Source organism: Aquarana catesbeiana, linkage group LG09 (assembly GCF_042186555.1).
Source record: "Aquarana catesbeiana isolate 2022-GZ linkage group LG09, ASM4218655v1, whole genome shotgun sequence".
In the NCBI taxonomy this organism is placed as follows: domain Eukaryota; kingdom Metazoa; phylum Chordata; class Amphibia; order Anura; family Ranidae; genus Aquarana; species Aquarana catesbeiana.
Window position 1 is genome coordinate 70,203,510 of NC_133332.1, and position 13,692 is coordinate 70,217,201.

The window sequence follows — 13,692 nt, forward strand, 5'->3', positions numbered from 1 at the left end:
CGCTCGCTGTGCTGTATATGCTTTTATTTGTTGATCACTACAATACAGAGTTTAGCATCCTTCCGGAGTGTGCAGCCATTTATCAATTTTCCCCTGTTTATCTCAGAGGCAAGCAGGGTGGGCACCTTTGCTTTGAAAGCAACACTAGACTTGCAGCACTCATACCTTGAGCGGTGTTTCCTCATATTTGGACTAGCCACCATATCTGATTGGTAGGCTGCAATATATTACATTTTTGGTTTGGGGGTTTAATACCACTTTATTGAAAATAGAGTGGCACACACACACAGCACAGAAGCATCCACTGATCTTACCTGAGAAACCATATGGATTTTGGCTGCACAGGATTATACAGAACTTAGGCCCCTTTCACACTGGTGTAGTCCACCAGCAGGATCCACCTGCTCAGCAGGGGAATCTCTCTGCTGATCAGACAGATGACATCACCAGCGCAAGCGCTCTGAAGGAACAGCATACCCACGCCGTTCCTTCAGAGCTGTGTGCCACAACCGAGACTCCTGCACGCAAGTGCGGGCATGATGTCATCATGATTTGGCCAGACTAAACCCCACGGAGCAGGCGGATGACAGATCTATGTCTGCTCCGCTGATGCAGAGCAGATACAGCCAGCTTTCCTCTATGGGCGGTCGGATGTAAACGGACTGCCTGTCCTTTTACATATGACTGTCACCTGATCCGATCAGCCAGACGGATGGGGATTGGATCCCCCATACATCTGTTTTTAGTGGATAGGATCAGATCGGATGTCGGCGGGTGTTAACAGACTCATGTCTTAACACCTGCCGCTCCATAGAGGGCAATGGATAGTCTGATTGAGTCCACTTAAAAAAAACCTCACAGGCGGACAAGATCGGTCTGCCCGTGTGAAAGGGGCCTATGAAAATATTAAAAGGGAACTTTTTGCCATCAGCTCAGGTTGCAGTGTTTCCTAGCTAGCAATAGCAGGTTAATGACTGGTTTCAGGTACTGCCTAGAACTGATCTAAAAACAGCACAGAACTGGACAAAGATGCACACCATTAACAACTTCTTTATTTACAATAAACAGAACAGAAATGGTAGAAGCTCTGTTCAGAAGATTTTCAAGGGTCATCACATTAGGCTGTCCATGTTGCCCTTTACACCCATATCAAAGCAGAGCTGTCATTTGCTATTGTAGCTCGTGAAAGCGAATGACTGGTTACTACAGGCAACACAATCACTCCTTTCACAATTAGTTGCTTCTTATGTAGGGGGAAGATATGACTGCTCCATTTTTCATTGTCCAGTTGGAGTGCTGCATCCCTGATACTGACAGGTCCTCCTTGTCCCTTCCGATCACAATGTCACGTCATCTTGCTCTCAGACTTTTTCTGGTTTGGTCCAATGTATTTCTGTGGAATATAAGGAGGCTTTTCTATAATGTCTGTGCCCATATAAGGCTGCAAGACCTCGGGAACCCGCACTCTGCCATCCTAAAAAAAAAAAAAAAAAAAAAAAAAAAAACAAAAACAAAAAACGTAACAGCATCTTCCAAACAAACACAGTAAAAATTGATAGGGTTTTCCCCTGTACTTATACACACTAGATTCGCTTGTTAGTCCAGTGCTTTATGCTATTAGTTGACTTGCAAATCTTGATTGTATATATGAAAAAAATATTTACCCATAAAAACTTGTACTGGTAAAATATGTGCATTTTTCTGTAATAGAATTCTATGTCTAATTGCACAAGGTTAATATTAGCATGTTTGCTGCCATTTAGGCTGCATTCACACCTGAGCGTGAGAATTTACAGATGATTTTTGAGTGTATTAGCCTAGGTTCACCCCTATGCAGTTTTCAAGTGCGTTTGCGTTTTTAAAACATTTTTTGCATGCTATTTGCTTTTTTTTTTTTTCTCTTAAAAAAAAAAAAACCTAACTGTGAATAGCTGGTTGTTAAGGAGTGGGCTGGGAAGCCAGCCTCCGCATTCTTAACAACCGATGACTCATCAGCTTGTCAAAAACTCTTATAGTATCTTTATTCCCTTTTTACACTTTTTTGGTGAATGACTAGGGGTACAACGTACCCCATACTCATTCACATGGGACTGGGATCAGGGGACCCGCTTGTTAAAGCGGGCTTCCAGATTCTGATAAGGCCCCTGCCTGTAGATCCCCACAACCACCACCCAGGGTAGAGGCCCTTGTCCCCATCAACATGGGGACAAAGTGCTCTGGGGTGGTGGTGGGCAAAGTCCCCCTGTCCAAAGCCCCCCTCCCTATGTTGAGGGTATGTGGCCTGGTATGGTTCAGAAGGGGGGGTTTCTCACTCGTCCCATCCCTTTCCTTACCTGCCGGGCTGCATGCACTGATAAGGGTCTAGTATAATTTTTTTGGGGGGGACCCCACGCCATTTTTTAGTTTTTTTTTTTATTTATAATTTTGGTGTGGGGGTACCCCTCAAAATCCATAACAGACTTGAAAGGCCTGGTATGGATTGGGCCCTTTTTTTCTCATTTTTTTTATTGCTGGCAATTCTTGTTTTTACATTCAGCACTCAGCGGGGAAGCCCGCTGACTGCTGATGACTCATCAGTTGTTAAGGATGCAGCGGCCGGCTTTCCGGCCTGCTCCTTAACCAGCTATACACAGTGTGTTAAAGATAAAATTTATAAAAAACGCAAAACGCACGTAAAAACACAATAGTTGCGTTTTTGGTGAGGGCCCATTGAGGTCTATTACAGACAAAATGCAATCTGACTCTTTCCAAAAAGGCATAGATGCAAACGTGTACCATAGGCAACCATGTAAAATGGACTGCAGCGCGCTTCTGCAAAACGCACTAAAAAACGCATAAGTATGCACCTAGGGTTAAGACTTGAGCATTGCTCTTTCAGCCAAGGGAATACTAGTTACTAGGAGCAGATGGTTGCTTAGGCAGCGAATTAAATCTGTTGGGTCAAAAATGCCAGATTCTGCTTCAAAAGTAGCTCATGTACCTTTTTAGGTGTCAGGCTCTAAGTTACAGGTGCCTGTATGCTTATTTGTGAGCAGACACCATTCAATAGCATAGGGTGTTTTGGTCGTTAAAGTAAAATTCAATCCTAAACCTAACTAGTCTTAAACATGTTCCATATTCCTTCCTAACATCTATACTGGCTAATAGTGATGGGCTCGGGCGCATTCGGATCGAACCCGCCAGGAAGCTGTCACTGCACACTGCCAATCATATGCAGTGAGGCATTTCCTGACACACTGCCTATGATTGGCGGTGTGCAGTGCTGGCTTCCTGGTGGGTTCGATCCGAACACGCCTGAGCCCATCTCTACTGACTTACTTAAAAAAAAAAAAAAAGATGTATTTTCTTACCCATTTTCAGCTCACTCTAGTCATGTGATCCCCGATGTCAGCTGGCAGAAGTTGCAGGAGAGAGGAGAGAGAGTGCTTGACAAAGACTGGGAATACCTAGAAGCAGCGATGTCACCCATAGGCTCCCATGTCCCAGCCATTGTTGGTGCTTCCTCCTCTTCCCTGCATCCACCGCTGGCTGACACAGGTCAGCAGGATCATGTGACTGGATTGGAGTGGACTAAAAATAGGGAAGTACAGAATATACACATCTTTTTTACACAGGTTAGTCAGCATGGATGTTAGGAGGAGAATGGGAACGTTTTTAAGACTACTTAAGTTTAGGGCAGGAATTCCACTTTAACAGAATATGTTTCAGGCAAAAATAATACATGCACATAATTTTTGCAGAAAAAAAATGGGCATATTATTCTTTTCCTACAGGAGCCTGCACAGCAATGTCTGGCTCTGTTAGAAAGTTGAAGGAAGTGTCTGGAGACTACAAGGGTGCTCATGTGTAGTGGCAGACAGGACTTGTCGTTTCTACATTCACAGATCCCTGTGAATGAATGACATGGCTGCAGGGGAGAAAAAACCTCACCAGGTGTAACTTGTAACATGCTCCAAAGGTGAACTTGGCTTTTAAGCATTTTGGAGCTTTGAGCTTTTGAAAAATGAAAGCTGAGGGTGGAACTCCTCTTTAAGCAATAAGATGAAATACTGTCGGTGAAAAAGGTGATGAGTGCAAGCTACAGATGAGATGTTCACCTTTAACTGGTTTGACTCCAGAAGGGCAATGATGAGTCGGGGAACTGCGCAGGCTGTACCATTAATCTACAAGAGAGAAGAGCAGATTATACTGCAAAATAAATAACTAAATAGAAATCAACATTACAAATTACACACATATTTAATAGTAGGTTTATTTTAACAGTGAGAGACAGAATAACAAAAATATCCAGAAAAACCCATTTCAAAAAAGTTATAAATTGATTTGCATTTTAATGAGTGAAATAAGTATTTGACCCTTCGCAAAACATGACTTGGTAGCAAAACCCTTGTTGGCAATCACAGAGATCAGACGTTTCTTGTAGTTGGCCACCAGGTTTGCAAACATCTCAGGAGGGATTTTGTCCCACTCCTCTTTGCAAATCCTCTCCAAGTCATTAAGGTTTCGAGGCTGACATTTTTTTTTAACTCGAACCTTCAGCTCCCTCCACATATTTTTTATGGGATTAAAGGGGTTGTAAAGGTATTTTTTTTTTTTAAATAACAAACATGTTATACTTACCTTCACTGTGCAGCTCGTTTTGCACAGAGTGGCCCCGAACCTGGTCTTCTGGGGTCCCTTGGCGGCTGTTTCAGCTCCTCCCCGCAAGGACTCACCACCTTAATGCAAGCTCCCTCGCAGGGTGCTTAGTTCTTGCGGGCGAGCTCCCATGATACAGCCGGCGGCTATAGCTGCTCACTGTATCACTCGTCCCCGCCCCCCGGCGCGCCGCGTCATTGGATGCGATTGACAGCAGCGCGAGCCAATGGCTGCGCTGCTTTCAATCCATCCACTGTAGCCAATCAGTGGCCAGGCAAAGAGGATGTCGGAACGAGCGCGGGACTTTCGAGGGGTCAGGCAAGTAAAACGGGGGGGCTGGGGGCGGCGGTATTGTCGGAAGTTTTTTCACCTTAATGCATAGAATGCATTAAGGTGAAAAAACGTTTACCTTTACAACCCCTTTAAGGTCTGGAGACTGACTAGGCCACTCCAGGACCTTAATGTGCTTCTTCTTGAGCCACTCCTTTGTTGCCTTGGCCGTGTGTTTTGGGTCATTGTCATGGTGGAATACCCATCCATGACCCATTTTAAATGCCCTGGCTGAGGGAAGACGACTGTGAGGATGGTGTTCTTGGGGTCATAGACAGCATTCCTCCTCTTCCAAGCACGGTGAGTTGAGTTGATGCCAAAGAGCTCGATTTTGGTCTCATCTGACCACAACACTTTCATCCAGTTCTCCTCTGAATCATTCAGATGTTCATTAGCAAACTTCAGACAGGCCTGTACATGTGCTTTCTTGAGCAGACGAACCTTGCGGGCGCTGCAGGCTTTCAGTCTTTCACGGCGTAGTGCGTTACCAATTGTTTTCTTCAGGACTATGGTCCCAGCTGCCTTGAGAAAGCTAGACAGGATTCTCCCGTGTAGTTCTGAGCCGATTCCTTACCTTTCTCATGATCATTGAAACTCCACGAGGTGAGATCTTGCATGGAGCCCCAGACCGAGGGAGATTGACAGTTATTTTGTTTCTTCCATTTGCGAATAATCGCACCAACTGTTGTCACCCTCTCACAAAGCTGCATGGCGATGGTCTTGTAGCCCATTCCAGCCTTGTGTAGGTCTACAATCTTGTCCCTGACATCCTTGGACAGCTCTTTGGTCTTGGCCATGGTGGAGAGATTGGAATTTGATTGATTGCGTCTCTGGACAGGTGTCTTTTCTACAGGTAACAAGCTGAAATTAGGAGCACTCCCTTTAAGAGAGTACTCCTAATCTCAGCTAGTTACCTGTATAGAAGACACCTGGGAGCCAGAAATCTTGCTGATTGATAGGGGATCAAATACTTATTTCACTCATTAAAATGCGTTTTTTTCTGAATTTTTTTACCATTAAAATTAAAATTATAGACTGATCATTTTTGTCAGTGGGCAAACGTGCAAAATCAGCAGGGGATCAAATATATATATATATATATATATATATATATATATACACACACATATATACACACACACATATTATAGATATACACAGTGTAAGTTGTCCAGGCCCAGATATAACCAAGGTAGACTTTCCTGTAAGCTGGCAGAAAAAAAAATAGAAAATTCTCAGAAAAAAAGATACACTACAGGAAAATAAATGCACTCTAGCAACACAGCAGGTCTGGAGTTTTCCATCCAGCTACAACTATATAGTCCACCCAATCTCTTTTGGTGGTCATCTGGGAACCCCTTGTGTTTACTAGTTTATAAAACAAGAGAGGTATTCCTGAATTGGTGTAGGCTCTTGCTGTACCAAGAGATCTTTCACAGGCAAAATCCGGATTCAAAACTGCCTTGACAGTTTGAATCTGACAGGCAATATATCAGATTCAATCTGACTCAGTGGGTTACAGAGAATACAGTTAACACAAGCTGAGAGGACTTTCTGAATTTAGCACAGCACTGCATAGCATTAGCTGTTCACTGATTGATTTCAGATGTTGCCTGGAATTGCTCTTTAACCATTTGAGCTCTACAAGGTTTTACCCCCTTCATGACAAGAGCATTTTTTGCTATTCAACACTGTTATAAAACATATCCAGTAAACCAGATTTAAAAAAAACTAACTTTTTAATAGATTTAGGCCAAAATGTATTCTGCTATATGTCTTTGGTAAAAAAAAAAAGAATATCCCAACAAGTGTATATTAAATGGTTTATGCGAAAGTTATAGCTTCTACAAACACTAGTATATATACACTGGAATTTTCAAAGCTATAGACGCTATACTGTAAAGGCGGTGATCAGCGACTTATAGTGGGACCGTGATAGTGCAGCGGGCAATTCGGCGCAAACTGACGCTGGCTGGAAGGTACACAAATTGACTGACCCTGACATCAATAATGACACTAATACAGTGATATGTGCTAATACTGTACACTGTACTAATGACACTGGCTGGGAAGAGGTTAACATCTAAAGGTAATCAAAGGGTTATCTTTTGACCTAACCCAATGGACACATACTTCCACTCACTCCAATGGTAATACCCTTGACCTTGTATTCTCCCATCTCTGCAACCCTGGCAACCTCACCAACACCCCCTTTCCTCTATCTGATCACAACCTCATTACTTTCACTGTATCCTTGCCTCCAACCACCCATCCCTCCAAGCAGCAAACAATTACTTGTAGAAACCTTCGCCACTTTAACCCTTCTCTTCTCTATTCTGCTACTGACAACCTATATGACATAATCTCTCCCCTGTCCTGTCCTGACCTGGCCACTTCTGTCTACAACAGTTCACTCTCATCATCACTAGATGCACTTGCTCCTCTAACCACACGCAGAATTAGGCCCCGACCGTTACAACCCTGGCAAACTGACAACACTAGAAATCTCAAGAGACATTGCCGTGCTCTTGAACGACTGTGGCGTAAAACCAAATGCCTGCAAGACTTCACCCTATATAAATCTGCCCTTCTAAAATACAATTCATGCCTCCATGCTGCCAAACAAGCCTACTTTGTCTCTCTTATTAATTCCTTGTCATCCAGTCCCCGTCGGCTCTTCCCAACCTTTAACTCTCTGCTTCGTCCACCACCCCCTCTACCCACTAACTCACTCACTTCCCAAGAGATTGCCAATCACTTCAAAGACAAGATCGATGCAATTCGTGAGGACATCTCCACTGTGCGTACATCTTCCCCACCCATCATACCTTGCCCAGCAGCACATTCAACCCTCTCCTCTTTTGAATGGGCTACTACGGAAGAGGTTACAAAAATTTTCTCGGATGCCCACCTAACCAATTGTCCCTTGGATCCTGTTCCCTCACAACTACTACGGTCACCCTCTTCTTCTATCCTATGCTCCCTCACCCACATCTTCAATCTCTCCCTTTCTAGTGGCATTTTCCCCTCCCCTCTAAAACATGCACAGATCACTCCCATTCTTAAAAAGCCCTCACTGGACCCTACCGACCTGAACAACTTAAGACCCATCTCACTACTCCCATTCACCTCTAAACTTCTAGAACGCTTAGTCTACAACCGTCTTAGCTCCTACCTCAATGAAAATAACCTTCTTGACCCCTTACAGTCTGGCTTTCGCTCGCAGCACTCCACGGAAACTACCTTACTAAAACTCACTAACGATTTACTAACTGCTAAAACCAACAGCCAGTACTCCATACTCCTACTACTTGACCTCTCTGCAGCCTTTGATACTGTTGACCACCCGCTCCTTCTCAATAAACTACATTCCCTTGGCCTCCGAGATTCTGCTCTATCCTGGTTCTCTGCCTATTTATCACAGCGCTCCTTCAATGTCACCTACAACTCTGTCTCCTCCTCTCCATTGCCCCTTTCTGTGGGGGTCCCCCAAGGCTCTGTTCTTGGACCCCTTCTCTTCTCTATCTACACCTCCTCCCTTGGTCACCTAATAACTGCCCATGGCTTCCAATACCACTTATACGCTGATGACACCCAAATCTATCTGTCTACTCCTCACCTCACTCCTTCAGTCTCCTCTCGCATTACTAACTTACTAACTGACATATCAGCATGGATGTCGCACCACTTCCTTAAACTAAATCTCTCTAAAACTGAGCTATTAATATTCCCCCCCCGCCCGTGCCCCCCTCCATGACTTTTCCATCAAAATCAACAATGCAACCATCAGTCCCTTCCCTCACGCCAGGGTACTAGGTGTAATCCTAGATTCTGACTTGTCATTTCAGCCTCAAATCCAATCGCTGTCAAAAGTTTGTAGAATTCACCTCCGTAACATCTCTAAAATTCGCCCCTTTTTTAACAAATGAAACCACCAAGCTCCTCATTCACTCCCTTGTTATCTCTCGCCTTGACTATTGCAACTCCCTTCTCATTGGCCTACCGCTCCATAGGCTATCCCCTCTTCAGTATATCATGAATGCTGCTGCCAGACTTATCCACCTTACCAACCGCTCAGTGTCTGCCAACCCTCTACTTCAATCCCTACACTGGTTCCCAATCACCCAGCGAATTAAATTCAAAATTCTAACCACAACATACAAAGCCATTCACAACTCTGCCCCAAGCTACATCACTAATCTTGTCTCCAAATATCACCCAAATCGACCTCTCCGCTCTTCTCAAGACCTCCTGCTTTCAAGCTCTCTCATCTCCTCCTCCCATGCTCGTCTCCAGGATTTCTCCAGAGCCTCTCCCATCCTCTGGAACTCGCTACCTCCATCTATCCGGCTATCCCCTACTCTTGCTACCTTCAGGCAATCCCTGAAAACTCATCTCTTCAGGAAAGCCTATCACGTCTCCAACTAATCTCCTACCACTTCCACCAGCTCATTCCCCACAGTTACCACCTTTTGTACCACCTGCCCCACCCTATTAGATTGTAAGCTCTTCTGAGCAGGGCCCTCCTAATCCTATTGTATTGTATTGTATTATAACTGTATTGTCTCCCTTTTATATTGTAAAGCGCTGCGTAAACTGTTGGCGCTATATAAATCCTGAATAATAATAATAATAATTGTGTGCCCAACAATGTGTAATGAATGTGTGCTGCTTTTACTTAAAGGTCTGGTTGTTTTTTTTCAACATCCAGACCATTGTTTACAAAAGCACAGAACTCTGTGTATTGTGAACACAGAACTCTGTGAGTAATTGGCCACAGGCGATCAGCTGACTTCAGCCAAAATCATTGGCTGAAATCAGCTAGCAAACTTATGCTGTGTCCAATCACAGCACAGGTCGTCAGGGGGCAAGTGGTTAAACCTTTTTTTGCATTTACTTTGCCCGTCTCATGCAAGCTCACCTTAAAAGCAAAACAAGTTACATAGCTTACTCACTGTGTGTGCATGACGGAGCTCGCCATTTGGTCCCTGGTACATAATGTTCAACCGACGGCTCTGGTAATCAGTACAGTTTGATGCACTGGAAATCTAGAGGTCATGAAAAAAAAAATGTCAGCATTGAAGAGCAAAGTGTTCTCAAATAGACGTAAAGACCACTTCTTGTATGCAAAATCTTTTCTTTGTCTCTACAATCAGTTCTCTGCTTTGACAACAACCCTAAAAAACATGTGCTTACTGGAAAAGCTATTTTTTATGCTCATAAGATTATCCCTCTAGGTGTGTCACTCTGTGTTCTGACACTTGTCATAAAGTAAGCCCAATTTTACTGTGCTGTGAATTTCAACTGGTGTTGAGGGGGTGATGGGGAAAAAAAAAAAAGGAGGATCACAAATTACAAGCAGCACAGTTAAAAATTAAGAAAAAAAAAATTAAACTAAAAGTTAAACATTCTGCCCTTGTGCCCCCAGCTTGAGGCAATTAAGTATTACACCAGATTTATTAAATCTGTTTCTTGAACATAATTATAGCGACTGGGACTCCTTGGACATACACAGGGCCATGTTGTTTGGCAGTTAGCATTCCACGTTACCTCTCCATATTTCCCTCTTCCCGGCATCCATGCCTCTATATCATGCTTCCTATAGGCTGGTAGGCCCAGTTCATGAGACGGCATCTCCAAAACCCTGAAAGGCAAAATATATTGATAAATGTTGAAGCTTTTAGTGAAAAGATAGACTCCGTACTACTGGAACACCATCCCACTCAAGTCCATGAATTGTTAATGCGTGGGCAGCTTGACAGTAGACTTTCACCACCAGGTTTGCAGGCAAAGAGGAAGACCGCCGCCAGAGGAGGTAAGTAAGCATTTGAGGGGTGATGGTTAGGCTTTATAAATTTAGGAGACTAGGGGATTTTGTACAAAAAAAAAAAAATTTTAATTTGTCCTTGAACAATGACAATCTCTATTTTTCATTCAGGGAAAGCCTTCCTTGAGAGAAAAGCCTTAAAACAGTTCTTTACTCCATTTACCAAAAAAATATATACAGCAGCAGCTACAAATACTGTAGCTGCCGATTTACAAAAAAAAAAAAAAAACACTTACCTGTCCAGGGATCCATCTCTGTCTTCACCTGGGCCTGTTCTCCACCGCTCTTCGGGTCCCCAGCGCTAGCATGTTTAGCGTGGGAAGACGGTTATGACTCTTTGTGGCTACTCACAGACGGCTTCCTGCCGTGTATACAGTCCGCAGCCTGCTGGGTCCTGTAGTGCCCCATAAGGCTGCGGGTGGGTGCCGAACTTCCAGTGGACTCTCTTAGGTGATCCGACCAGAAGTGGAAGCGGGTACATAAACCTAACCAAACACTCATACATACAGTACTTAGAAAAGGATCAATATAAAAAGAAAACTGAAGAGCTTTATTGAACACAATCAGGAAAGCCAACTCCAACCTTACTAAAGAAAACACCTTTTTCTGTGGGTTATAAAAAAAAAACTTTTATGTTTCTCCAACACTGTTTTCCAGGAAGAAAATAAACATTTTTTTTATTGCTTGTGGTCACATCTTCCCCTTCTTAGCATGTTATTATAGCTGAGCTGGTCAATACTAGGAAACATAGCCGGTTTCCCATGGAAGCTTTCCAGCATAATATTTTCAGGTATAATACCCATGGAAGCTTTCATTGCCTTTCTATCAGATAATGATACAAGGACATACTTGATTTGTAACGAGGGCGGTTCTGACTTGAACGTTTCAGTCTCTCTCACCACAAGTATAATGTTTAAAGGCCAACCCCATAAAAAGAGATTTTGGTTTTGTGTTCTTGATGACAAGTTTATTCACTCACTAATTTCTTTTATCTTTTGCAGACTTCAGTAAGGGGTGCCTCCATAGTAGAATGCCTAGTTCCTTGCAGCCATGGCCATTCAAAGGCAAATAATGATGCTACCCTCCCCTGATGGATTCTTAATAGAATGGCCAGCACTGAGAACATGACACATCTTTATGGCTTGAAGAAGGGATGGCACATACTACTGTGGGAAAGTCTCACCCAATGGGCTCTCTAAGCCATTGCTGGTCCACTTATTAGAAACATAAGGCCTTAAGTGTGGACTCCGATATCAGTGTACATAAGGAAAAAGCATTTATGACCTCTTGTCACATGAGAGGGTATGGTTTTTGAAATTGAGAACAAGCAGTAACTTTATAGAATTTTTTAAAAATAGTCATTAGAACTAGGCCACAGTAACTCATCAACACATGCTAATGCACAGCAGTTCCACAACACAACATAAAGATAAATGCAGCACTTACTTAAAGTGTAAACCAAGCTCCGAAAATATCTCTTTCTGCAGCTGAAGGAATTCATCAAGCAAATCCTGACTTTCGGTCCCACTTTCAGCAGCTGTGACCCCAAACATCTCTACCTGAGTGGGGGAGGAGAACAAAAATTTAACTTGCCGGGAAGCAAAGGTGTGAATAATTCTTTGAAACTCTAGCTGTAGTGTAATGATGTCCATAGATGTAATACTGGCCCCCCAAGACTTATATGGTCTTCAGCTATGCTTTATTTTGAAAGGGCGGCAAATTCTTCCTGATTGGGTGGTACTTGCCATGTAATCAGTACTAAAATTCACTTAGACCCTTTTTTAGTAAAGTGGCCATTGATAGGGCGATTTTCTTTCCTGCAACCATGGGTTGCAGGAAAGAAAAAAATCACTTGATTCCCCAATCAACACAGTCAGTGTTGATAGGGGAATCCCTCCTGTGGAGCTATTGTGTTTTCCTGGCAGGGGGAGCCAGGCCAGGAGAACACAGTGATTATTGCTAGTGGCTATAGTCGCTGGCAATAATCGCATGAAAGATCCAACAGGCTGGTTGTACCCAAAGTTGATTGATTACTCAACTTGGGTACATTCAGCCTGCCCATACATGGTTGGAATGTTGGCCGGTCCCTACTGAACCACCCGAGATCCGAACCGTTTATGGCCAGCCCAAGGCCAACCATACACATTTTGAATCTCGGCCAGTTCAGCAGGAAACGGCTGAAACTCGAACAGTTAATGGGCAGGCAGAAAGTACCAAGTTGATCGACCAATCAACTTGGGGACAACGAGCCTGCTGGATTCTCCTACGATTATTGCTAGTGGTTGCTATAGCTGCTAACGATAATCACTGTCTTCTTCCAGCAGGGATGCCTTCCCCAGCCAGAAGACAATTGCTGATGCCCCTGTCAGCACTGTTTGTGAGGTTGGGGAAATCAAGAGAATTGGTTTTCTGCGACCCATGGTTGCAGGAAAGAAATTTGCATTGTATGGGCGGGCTAAGTAATAGAGGTGCAAATTGCATCAAGGTTTTTCTGCGATGTTGCTTGTACACTGTGCTTTCTGAATAAACGCCCAACAAACCACAAGATTTATTCAAGGATTCCTTGTGTTTGTATGTCTGTGCCCAGAGATGTTAGGTGACAATTTTTAATACAGTTCTTCTAGGCCGGTGTGCAAACAATCTAAATGGAGCAGTCATCCTCAGCTGTGGTGTTGGGATTTGGCGAAAAGAGACTGGACAGGTTAGTAAACCTTGCCCAATCCTGTGTTTTTTTTTTTTCCCTGAAAAGCTGTTGCTCAAGATGACTGCAGAAATTCCCCCCACCTCTCTCCACAGGCTAAATACAAGCCGTCAGGATAGTTAAACATTCATGTTCAGTGACTCGGCCGCAGATTTATATGCCCGAAGTTTGTCTGGTCTTACCTACCCATCTCACT

At 43.6% G+C, this 13,692-nt stretch overlaps 1 protein-coding gene across 1 annotated transcript in view; it reads right to left on the minus strand.

The window, feature by feature from the left end:
* Nucleotides 1-1,032: 1,032 nt before the first annotated feature.
* Nucleotides 1,033-13,692, minus strand: part of SARS2 (seryl-tRNA synthetase 2, mitochondrial) — a 63,391-nt gene continuing 50,731 nt past the window's right edge. The window contains exons 12-16 of the mRNA XM_073598762.1: nucleotides 12,242-12,354; nucleotides 10,519-10,612; nucleotides 9,924-10,016; nucleotides 4,098-4,163; nucleotides 1,033-1,474 (exon numbers count right to left, since the gene is read on the minus strand). Of these exons, the coding sequence (XP_073454863.1) occupies nucleotides 1,346-1,474; nucleotides 4,098-4,163; nucleotides 9,924-10,016; nucleotides 10,519-10,612; nucleotides 12,242-12,354 (495 nt within the window). The 3' untranslated portion in view covers nucleotides 1,033-1,345. The remainder of the gene's footprint in view (nucleotides 1,475-4,097; nucleotides 4,164-9,923; nucleotides 10,017-10,518; nucleotides 10,613-12,241; nucleotides 12,355-13,692) is intronic.